General features: G+C 41.7%; 1 protein-coding gene across 1 annotated transcript in view; it reads right to left on the bottom strand.

Annotated features, from left to right (window-relative positions):
- Positions 1 to 12,186, bottom strand: part of LOC106088890 (acetylcholine receptor subunit alpha-like 1) — a 133,407-nt gene that overhangs the window by 21,298 nt on the left and 99,923 nt on the right. The window contains exons 6-8 of the mRNA XM_013254598.2: positions 5,328 to 5,508; positions 407 to 867; positions 82 to 302 (exon numbers count right to left, since the gene is read on the bottom strand). Of these exons, the coding sequence (XP_013110052.2) occupies positions 82 to 302; positions 407 to 867; positions 5,328 to 5,508 (863 nt within the window). The remainder of the gene's footprint in view (positions 1 to 81; positions 303 to 406; positions 868 to 5,327; positions 5,509 to 12,186) is intronic.

Genomic DNA, 12,186 nt, shown 5'->3' with positions numbered 1-12,186 from the left:
CGATCAGTTACTAAAGGAGTGACTAAATTCGTATAACCCCATCCTATAATGAAAGGCATAAAAAAAGTTTGGCACTCTTACCTGGTATACCGTAGTCGCCACTGAATCGTTTTGTATCATAATTAACGAATTTATCGATATCAGGTGGCAGATGGAAGACATCTGTCAGAACTTCTTGAGGTTGGTCATCTTCTTCGTCATTGGGGTCATCCTTTTTGGGACGTTCTATGCACAAGAGTTTTGGTAGGATTTCAATGAAAACTCTTTGGACCCAAGGAGCCATTCGATGTGTCACCGGCGACCTGTGTGTAGAATGGGGGGAGGGAGAGAAGAAGGCAACAAAGGGTTAAAAATCATTCGAAAAGAATGTTTTCAATATTTCTTTGCATAAGGTCCCATCAATTACCTGAAGTTAACATTGAGCACCGCAATCGTTACCACTACCGACAGGGTAACCAACATCATGGTGAACAACAAGTATTTGCCCAATAGAGGCACCGTCAATGAGGTGGGCGGAATAATTTCCGCGAGCAGTAGAAAAAACACAGTCAGCGATAGTAAAATGCTTATACACAATGAGATCTTTTCGCCCGAATCACTGGGTAAATAGAAGACCAAGACGGATAAGAACGATATGCCCACGCAGGGTATGATTAGGTTGACCGTATAAAAGAGGGTCTTGCGGCGCAGCGTCAGATTGAAGACAATATCCAGATACGGTTCCTCGCAGCAACTGTAGAACTTTTCATTGCGCACCGCCGGCACTCGCATTATGTCCCACTCCACCGAGATGTAGTAGTCCTGAAGGTCAATGCCAACTTCGATGTTATCGGAGTCCGGCGTCTGCTTCAAATGCCGCAAGTCCACCTGTACGGGGCGAGAAGAGACACACAGAGGAGAAAGTCAACTACAATTGCCCAACAAAAACAAACCAAAACAAAGAAGGAAAAATAAAAACCGGATATGAGTTGGAGTATCAAAATTGCTGCCAACTGCCAAGGCTTAAGTGTAGACAGAGTGTAGCTGTATGGCATGCTTGATTTGTTGCCAAAACAAACGCTTGTTGTCTTAATGGCAGCCGTTTTCATTTTGTTTATTTGACAGTTGGGTTATTTTTCAAAAAGTCATTCGATGTTGAAAGTTCATTACGCGCACACCATGCTCTCCCACATATTCACGACACACACACACACTTCAATGTGTCGTTGTCACAATCTAAAATGGGAATCTGATGCTTTTGCTGCTGCGTATGAGTGACACATGATCCTATGCCGCCTATGAAGGGCGGCGTAGCGTATACGCACCGTTTGACTACAGTGCCACACACACGGCCACAGGCATTGTGTTGGTGGGCGAAGAAACCAAAGGCGGCGGCTGTGCTAGCCGAAAGCTGAATCGCAGAATAACCAGATAACATTTTATCAATATGGAGTCAACGCACATACATCGGCACATCGGCTGCCATACATTCTTATATTTTATTGTCAATTTAGACAGCTGTTCTCTTCCGCTGTGCTCCTCGCCAAGGCAAAAGACGTAGCCGTCGCTATCAAATAATTTTTTTCTTGCTTTGTTCCATTCTTGCGAGAGAAAACTCAAGATTTTGTATTACTTTTAACATCACAGATGACTTGGCATGCCGAGGACTAGGGAGTAGCGAGTTGGAGGTGGATGTTGATGTTGATGTGTGGGTGGGCGAATGGAAGGCGAGCAGGAACAATGGCAATAGGAAACATGACAAATAATCACATGACAGTGGCAGCCAGAAGCTCAAGGTTCCTCAATGCTGAACATTGTTAAAAAGTAATTTTAACAAATAAATCTGACAGCTGAACGCACCAACACACTCACTCGCACACAAAACCCGCCCGCCAAGTGTCTCGCACTTCTAGCATCTCCAGTCTGCTTGAGTCCTTGCATTAGCCCACTCTCATTCTCGCACTAACACCCACATCCATACCAACACCCACACCCATACCGACACAGATTGATTTAATGTTTATAAAATTGAGATTAATGTCATGTTTATTTGTTGTAAATTATAAATTTTGGGCATATTTATTTGTTACAACAAAGGCATGATGCACAGTCACATGTGCTAAGGATTAGGATCAGGCCTCCAGGGGCCATGGAATTGTGATCCAACGCATGACATCCAACGAATATTGAAATCAATTCATCAATACCAGGCATACGTGACAGTTTTTCAAAATCCATATGGGAACTAAATTCCAACATCATCTCAAAGAAGCTCTTTGTGACCGCTCCAGCCCAAGTTCTTGCCATGCATTTTTTTTGTATCGTTGGATTCGTTAGACGCTTAAGGTAATGCTTAGACGAAAGTTTCCCTCAAAATTTAAATCTCACGAAAAGTGATTGAACTTGACTGAAGTCATAGGTGTCAGCTTTAGTTGAGCATGACAACTTTAATGAAATCGTTGAATTTAGACAAATTGGGCGTTGTGCCATTCGACAAGAGGCAAAATCATTTTCTGTTTGCCATTTCAAGCTTCACGTAAAATATATTTTCGCTACTTTATTCTAAGACGCCTTAAAAACTCAGCTAACGGGGGTGCAGACATTCGTTTTTTTTTGTATAGAAATCACAGATATCTTGGTGCTTTTTTTTATACCCACCACCATAGGATGGGGGTATACTAACCTAGTCAGTCCGTTTGGAATATCTCGTAACATTGATATGCGACCCCACAAAGGGGTCGTCTGGACATTATGAGTCGATATAGCCATGTCCGTCCGTCCGTCTGTAGAAATCACGATGGCGGTCGAACACATAAAGCTTGAAATTTGGCACAGATAATTCCTATTGATGTAGGTCGTTGGGGATTTGAAATGGGCCATATTTGTGCAGATTTAGATATAGCTCCCATATAAATCAATCTCCCGATTTTATATATTTAGCCCCTAGAAGCCGCAATTGTCATCCTATTGGGATGAGATTTTGCATATAGTGTTCTGTTACGACATCCAACAACCCAGTCAAGTACGGTTAAAATCGGTTTATAACCTGATAAAGCTCCCATATAACCCGATCTCCCGATTTGACATATTGAGTCCCTGAAAGCCGCAACTTTCGTCCGATATGCCTAAAATTTTGCATATAGTGTTCTGTTCTGACGTCGAATAACCTTGCCAAGTACGATTGAAATTGGTTTATAACATGGTATAGCGCCCATATAACCCGATTTTCCGATTTGGCCCATGCCGTTCGTAATTTTTGTGCGATTTGGCTAAAATTTTGCATGTGGTGTTCAGTTACGACCTACAACATCTGTGCCAAGTACGGTTTAAATCGTTTCATAAACTTATAAAGCTCCCATATAAGCTGATCTCTTGATTATCCTTATTCGGTTCCTAGAGGTTTTCATTTTTGTCTGGTTATTCAGAAATTTGGTACGTAGAGTAAAATTTTGTCATTCAACTAATTTTATTTTGTGCCAGTTTAATGCAAAATCTATAGTGGTGGGGTTCAACGATTTTTTACCCACCACCAAGGGATGGGGGTATATTCATTTTGTCATTCCGTTTGCAACAAATCGAAATATCCATTTCCAACCCTATAAAGTATATATATTCTTGATCAGCGTAAGAATCTGAGACGATCTAGCCATGTCCGTCCGTCTGTCTGAAATCACGCTACAGTCTTTAAAAATTGTTATATTGAGCTGAAACTTTGCACAGAATTATGTTTTAAGATGAGCTATATCGGAGAATATCTTCATGTAGCCCCCTTATAGACCGATTTGCCAATTTAGAGTCTTAGGCCTATAAAAACCACATTTATTATTCGATTTTGCTGATATTTGGCCCAGATTGGTCCAGATTTGGATATAGCTGCCATATAGACCGATCTCTCGATTTAAGGTTTTGGGTCCATAAAAGGCGCATTTATTGTCCGATTTCGCCGAAATTTGGGACAGTGAGTTGTGTTAGGCCCTTCAACATTCTTCTTCAATTTGGCCTAGATCGGTTCAGATTTGGATATAGCTGCCATATAGATCGATTTCTCGATTTAAGGTTTTGGGTCCATAAAAGGCGCATTTATTATTCAATATCACCGAAATTTAGGACAGTGAGTTGTGTTAGGTTGCTGGATATCCTTCTACAATTTGGCCCTGATCGTTCCTGATTTGGATATAGCTGCCATATAGACCGATCTCCGAATTTAAGGTCTTGGGCCCATAAAAAGCGCATTTATTGTCCGATGTCGACGAAATTTTGGGCCATAGAGTTATGTTAGGTCCCTCGACATCTTTCTGCAATATGGCAAAGATCGGTTCAGATTTGGATACAGCTGCCATATAGACCGATATCTCGATTTAAGGTTTTGGGCCCATTAAAGGCACATTTATTGTCTGATGGAGCCGATCTGGACCCAGATCGGTCCAGATTTGGATATAGCTGCCATGCAGACCGATCTCTCGATTTAAGGTTTTGGAGCCATAAAATGCTCATTTTTGCCCGATTTCGCTGAAAATTGGGATAGTGAGTCAAAAAGTCATCACCCTAATGCACATTTGGGTAGTTGCGTCTAGACGTTGTCTGTTGCAAATTAATTTAGTCTTCATCCATTCTTCTGCAGTGATTATTTTAGAGTAGTCTGAGAGGCACTTTTCAAGAAGACTCTCTTCTTTCGAAATAATATGCAACACTTTAAACTAGCAAACGCTACTACAAAAAACATAGAAACAAAATACCAGCGTTGATTTCTTTCATGTTTAAATTTTTTGAGAATTTTGGTCGATTTTTTTTTTAAATTTAAATTATTGGAAAAAGTTCTCAAACACCTCACACATGTTAAGTCCTTCCATACATCGAATTCCCCTTAATATTTAAACTTGAAATTGTGCCCGAAATTTGGTTCATAAATTTGCCGTTAATTCCATTTTCACGAAAGCATTCAACACCATATCAATGGGCTTAAATGTAAAGCATTCATTACCGCAGTCAGAGGAACGGGTATTGAGCTCTCCTTCGCTGCCCACACCTTTCCATTCCCCCCACACATAATATTTAATTTGGCAAATGACTTGGGAGCTTTGGGTAACATATTGTCATAAATTGGTACTTATTGGTAATTTTTTTTTGTAATTTTTGAAAGAGCAAACGACCCCATCGTTTAGATGTTGACATTAATGCCTGCTTTGTGCCGTTTCGTGTTGTCGTTGTGGTTTTTTGTTTTTAAGGTTAAAAGGAAAACATCCATCAGCATTATCATGCATGCCATCGCCCTACATTAGACATTACATCGCATCAATGTGGGATGTTGCAGCATGTGGAGTTTGGAGAGTGTGGAACACTTGACTTACCATATAACCATCATATGTCCATGAACCGAACTTCATGAAGCATGTCTGCTCGTCGAAGGGAAAGTACTCGACATCGATTTCGCAAAACGATTTGTAAATGGCAGGTGGCTTCCACACCACTTTCCCGGTATGATGGAGAATTGCTTTTGTCATTATTGTCACTTCGTAATTACCATCAGCACTGCAAATAGAAGAAGAAGAAGAGGGGAGAGAGAAAACGAACAAAATGAGTTGGGAGAAATGTTGCATATAACATGAATATCGAATAATCTTGAAATAAATAAAAACAAACAAAAAAAAAACATCCTTGAGGCACCTGTACTGTGATGTTAAGAAAACATGGCGTTGTGACTTTTTGGGCAAGGACATTTTACTTAAAATTGTAATTACTCACACACTCACATACATCACAAGAGTTAATAATTTAAGACAACTGCCATAGCAACGCACCCCAAGCCCCACATCATGGTGTGTGTGTGTGTGGGGGGGGGGGGGGGGGGGGGGGACAAGTGAAATGCAACTACAAAAGAACGAGGGAACGAACGAACCAGCCAGCCAGCCAGCCAACCAACCAACAAATAAATATATCCCATTATAAGCCCCGAAACACATCGCAAAGAGCTTTCAAGCGCTGCTTAATTCCAGCAATTAATTTTTATGATGATCCCAGAAATTAAAATTCACTCCGACAGAATGAAATGACAAGAAAATATTATTCCATTCCATTTGCTTTGGTGTGAAGGGAAAGCAGCATCCCTCCCTCTCTCTCTCTCTCTTTCGCTTCTTGCCTGACCTCCCCAAAGAAAGGCAAGCAAATTCTTGCCCCTATATTTAGAGTCAGACGGCCAGCCAGCTGTTATGCTATGCCAAACACTTGACAGCCTTCTGGTTCTTCTTCCTCCCAGAACCTATGCCACTTGTAGTGAGTGAGCGTGTGCGTGGAGCCAGCGGTAGAGTGATGGAGTAAGAAGCGAGTGTGGCATAAGGGTCGGTGCGTGTGCCTTTTGGAGTGGCAAGAATCCTAAGGAATCTGCCCTACGTGCCATTGCATGAGCTAAATGTAATTGCCAAGAGGCACTGGGCAAGGCGCTGCCAAGGGCGAAACGAATCGAATCAAACCAAAGAGAAACACAACAAACGAGCCAAGTTAAAATGAAATAATCAGTCACAAGCATCTTCACGGAGCACTGAATCACTAGCCCAGTATCCACAATTCCAATGAAAACAAAACTTCGCCCCCTCTCTAAAACCAGGGATTGTCAAGAGAAGCTTTCTGGGAACAAATGATTGGGCTTAGCCTGTAAGTACTAAAAAGCTAAAAAAAAGTTTTCTCAAAATTAAAAAAAAAAAACAGTAAGGGGAGGCAAAAGTCGGGCGCTGCCGACTGTATAACACCCTACACCTACCCTATAAGTACAATATGGGACCTATATCCAATTCTGAACCAATTTTGATGGACCTCGGCGAGCAAATATGTTCAAACTGTAAAAACTACGGTAGACAAATGACAACATTATGGCAAATTACCCAAAATCTGAGGAACGTATAAATGGGAGCTATATCTAATTCTGAACCGATTCCGAGCAAACTTCTCAGATAATGCGGCTGTCGTCGAGGAAAGCGTTGTGCAAAATTTTGGCAAGATTGATTAAACAATGCGCTTGCCGTGGCTCATGGGGTGAAAATCTGGCGATATACATATATGACAGCTATATCTCAATCTGGGCCGATTTCTATAAAATTCACCAGTAATATTGAGAGTCAAGAGAAAATCCCTCCTGCCGAATTTCGAGAAAATCGTTTAACAAAAGACCATTTTATAGCAATATTACAGCAAATCGGACGAAGCTATATCCAGATCTGAACCGATTTTTCCCAATTTCAATAGGTTTCGTCTCTAGGCCGAAAAACATGCCTGTACCAAATTTGAAGACGATCGGTTGAAAACTGCGACCTGTACTTTGTACACAAATTAGCATGGTCCGACATACGGATGGACAGACTGTCAGACGGACATAGCTAATTCGAATCAGAAAGTGATTCTGAGTTGATCTGTATGCTTATCGATGGGTCTATCTCTCTTCCTTTTGGGTGTTACAAACAAATTCACTTAGTTATAATACCCTGTGCCACAGTAGTGATGTAAGGTATAAAAATTGTGACATTCTCTTATGCTGAAGTAAAAAGGAACCCAACTAAGAGCCAAACCCACTTCACTCAGAATGAACCATAAGGCAGTAGAATTAGAAATTTTGTCGCTTTATAAATTTCAAATCACATTTTGATATCAACCATTATCGAAAGGTCCGTTGGCCGTGCATTCCGTGCCTTTCAATTGAAGTCAAGCTACAGTATTTATCGAATTGCAAATATACCACTAACAGGGGGCAGTCTACTCACATATCAATGAGTGCCATCCGATTCAAGTTTAGGTTTAGGTACCTCCTTTTTATTACCGAGCCCGAAATGCTGGCCTTAGAGCGACAGCACTTTAGTAGAGAAGCACAGACAGCTGAATACCTACGGTAATAACCTCACAAGTGTCGGCACTAGGAGGGGATAACCAACGCTGACAATTTTTTTTCTGATAATCTCGCCAGGATTTCAAAACACGCGGTTAGCATCGAAGACGTATATGCTCTGAACTTCAGTGGGTCCATAAAAACGTGGAAGCTGCTCACAAAAGTCGACTTCATTAGAAGGGGATAAGAGCCGCTGAAAACTTTCCTGATGTTCTTGCCAGAATTCGAACCAAGGCCTTCGGCGTCATAGGCGGCAATGCCTGGATAGAAACCCAAGAGGACGGCATCAAAAACTTTTTGCAAAGTTAATATAATGTCACTGGGGATGGTGACATTCTTACGGACGCAGCATGGGATGAGTTTCCCCCCTCTTCCATAAAAGGCTGGATATTAGTAGCAAAGGTGCCTTCTGACAAAAAAGAGCTGTGGTTTTTTAACAAGCTGTTCAATATCACAACCCTCTTGAATTCCACTCCATTTCAGCATTATCGTATCACTGTCATCAGTTCAATCCATGACCCATATCCCATATTTAACAAATTTCCCCATGATTTTTTTTCCCAAACTGTCAGTGTTATTCTTCCATTTTTCTATCTAAATGGCAATACTTGAACAGCTCTCGTGGAGGTGTATCCTACACTGTAAAAGCTTTTTCGAATAGGTTGTTAGAATAATACTCGTCGATTCTTCTTTTTTTTTGCCAACATCCCTAGCGTAGCTCAATGGCGGTTAAAGCACTCACAACTGTTTTGCTATTTCAGAGCACTTGACAAGGCCACTGCTCCCAATGAATTCGCTAGAATTTTTGGGACGAATCTGGAGAGCCTGCTACTTGTTTTGAATACAGCCTCGAGGCTATGGTAAACAAAGTGCGTTGTGTCACCCAACCAATAAATTATATCGCTTTGTGCCTCTTTTTGAATTCCCATCAGAGAAGGGCAAACATGAAACATTTCGATTTTTGTTGATCTTTGGCCCCGTTTTGTGCTCCACGCAATGGCAGGCGATTGTTGGCCAAAGGATTTTGTCGATTGTCGATAAACAAAGCGAATTCCAAAAAAATGGCAGGCTGATGGGTTGGTGGGTAGTTGAAGGCAGAATACCACAACCAGGCCCTAGGGGAAATATTTAATAGATCTTGCAGTTATCTCCGTTTGCTCAAACCCTGTAAATAGCGCTCTGATGGTGGTTGGCGGTTGGTGGTTGCTGGTTGGTTGGTATTGTGGTGGAGGTGCATGGGCTGCGGGCCGCAGTGAGTTTGACACAAATACCTACGAAAAGAGGACTTTGTTTGAGAATTTTCATACATTTCGTAGCAAATGTGGAAAACTTGTTTGCATTTTTCATTGCCTTCAATGGCACAGTGGGGGAAAGAGGTTACTAAAGTTTTCTTTTATTTTTGAATTTTAATCAAATGGGAGGGAGCATTTTGCAAAGCATGTTTTTTTTTTTGGTCACACAACCTTCTGAAAAACATTCAAAAACGTCAAATCTGGGAGATGGAAGTATCGATTTAATCGAAAATTTATACCAATATCGGGGTCAAATAACCACCCTATAACCCACCCAAACGGACATGTTAATCGATTGCGACAAAATGGGTATCAAAGGAATGGGATTTTTTACCCATTAACGCCTGATCCTCGATTCCTCTGCAGCATTTGTATTGACGTAGTAATTTTTAAAATTTTTTTAACAAATATTTTTTTTATTGAGATTTAATTGCAGTATATTGTCCCGCACAGCAAAGACAGAAGAAAAGGACAGCAAAGAACTCTGAAGACAAACTGTGTGATATTGCTAAAAAGCTTTTAATAGGCCAGCCGTATCACGATTTCTGATTCATCAGATTCTGATCTTCATCAGCGGGCTTCGTCGAGCGCAAACAAATAAACCGAGGTTCCGAGATGTTGGGTGCTATGTGGATTGTCCACTGGCTCTACAGGAGCGTATTTAGACTGATACTTACTTACGCCTCAGTAGTTTGATGGATGCGATGGTGAAAAAGTCCAACGTAAGGATAATACAACAGGTTTAAAGAACATAGGAGCGGAGCGATGAGGACCACGCCTACTAAGGCACTGGAGCCTATTCTAGATATCCGACCCATAGACATACAAATTAAGAGCTAGGCAGCCTTTGAGGCCACCGTGGCGCAGAGGTTGGCATGTCCGCCTATGACGCTGAACGCCTGGGTTCGAATCCTGGCGAGACCATCAGAAAAAATTTTCAGCGGTGGCTTTCCCCTCCTAATGCTGGCAACATTTGTGAGATACTATGCCATGTAAAACTATTCTCAAAGAGGTGTCGCACTGCGGTACGCCGTTCGGACTCGGCTATAAAAAGAAGGCCCTTTATCATTGAGCTTAAACTTGAATCGGACTGCACTCATTGATAGGACAGCACTCATTGCCCCTGTTCCTTAGTGGAATGTTCATGGGCAAAATTTGCAATTTAGTCTCTGACTTAAGGCGATGGGAGATTGGATTGTGGATATGAGCAGCTCATAACATCGCGGTATAATCGAGCAAGCGACGATAGGAAACCCGGTAGGAATGGAAGAGGTTTTCGATCGGATACTTGAGACGATACTTGAGGTCGAGTGCGAGACACTGTTGCCAGCGGCACAGTTTTCGATTGACGCAACCCTAGTATTGCCTTCTGGAAGATCATGTTACACGGATGGATCTAAGCTAGGGACAGAGTGGGCCAGGGGGTCTACATTGAAAACCCAGGGACTGAGATCTGTTTTATACTGCCTGACCATAATACGGTCCTACAGGCGGAGATCCGGGCGATCACGGAATGCGTGAGGTGGTGTGGTGTTAACGCAAGGATGTCGAGAATGATCAACTTTTTAGGGTCATATACATCATAAACAGGTCATAATGGCAATAACAACCAGTATGGTAAGTTCACAAACAGTCTTGCAGTGTAAGAAGGAGATTAACGCCTTCTCTGAGGATGACACGATCCGCCTCATTTGGGTGCCGGGCGCCATAGCAGAGTAACTAACACTGAGAAAGCAGACGATTTGGCAGTGAAGGCCAGAAAACTGCCATCAATAAACTCGATAAACCCTAAGCCTTTTGGGCCGACGCAGCCCGAGTTAAGGGCGTGGGCGACGAATGCGCATGTAACACTGTAGAACAGCAAAACAGTCGGTAGGACTTCGAAAATCCTATGCAGAGATTTAGATCCTGAGAAGGCGAGGCTATTAATGAAAGGAGGTAAAAAGGAGGTCAGTATAAGTTTCGGTATCATAACGGGACACATAGGACTTCGAGCTCACTTATGTAAAATCGGTGCGGCAAGTGATAGCATGTGTAGAGCATGCGGGGAAGATGATGAGACGTTGGAGCTTTTCCTATGTCATTGCCCGGCTTTCACGGCTTACAGATACCGGCACATAGATGGGGACACAATTTCAGACATGAACCAACTTAGGGGCGTGGCATGGAAAATTATTAACTATTTTGTAAGTAGCACGGAATTCCTAACTTAAAATTTTCTTTTTTGCAGTTTACTTTTTTTAGTATTTAGAGCGCACATCAAGTCTAATAATGACTTAGGTGTATGTCCTTAGTGGCAAGGAGCAAACTAATATACGCACCCTTTTTTCTACCTAACCTATATGCTAATCTTGTTGGTTGACCGGGACTATATGGTACTCAAATGAAAGTTCTATGGGAGTAAATTACGAATCTGATATCCAAATTTGAACCAAAAACCTGCTGACTGACCCACCCAAAAGAGAAAAACGAAGGGCGAGCTGGACAAAAGAAAAAATTAAAATATCATACGGACGTGTTCGGGGCAAAATAGGACTGCGATGAGAGGTCTCCGGTAGTAGAGTGCAATATTTGCCCTCAAAACTTGGATCCTTGTGGTGCATGTAGCTTTGAAACTTGATTTTTAAAGTAGATAACAAACACATTACACAAATCCACGCGTGTGGATTTGAAATGAAACGACAGCATTGAATGAGTTGATGCTTTTAAGAAAATAATATTAAAAAATCTATCTTTGGGTGTAGCGCAGCGCACTGGGTCAGCAAGTAATATAAATGGAGTTGGGCTTTAGACCAATATTTTATATGAGTTACAAACGGAATGACAAAGTTAGTATACTCCGTAATTCTATGGTGTTTGTAGTTGTGACTAATTTACATCCTTGGAATATGTTTGAGAAATGTTTATGTCTTTCCTGTATGGAATATTTTTGCCATTGTGAAATACTTGTGGAGGCCACTGTGTGTGCCGTGGCTTAGTCTTGTCCCGGAGTGCCGCAACATTTCGTATGTAAATAGTTAACAACCACTAACGCTAATAGCAGGC

The sequence above is a fragment of the Stomoxys calcitrans genome, chromosome 2, assembly GCF_963082655.1.
Source record: "Stomoxys calcitrans chromosome 2, idStoCalc2.1, whole genome shotgun sequence".
Lineage (NCBI taxonomy): Eukaryota > Metazoa > Arthropoda > Insecta > Diptera > Muscidae > Stomoxys > Stomoxys calcitrans.
Note: the sequence above shows the minus strand (reverse complement) of the source record. Positions and strands in the feature narration are given on the sequence as shown.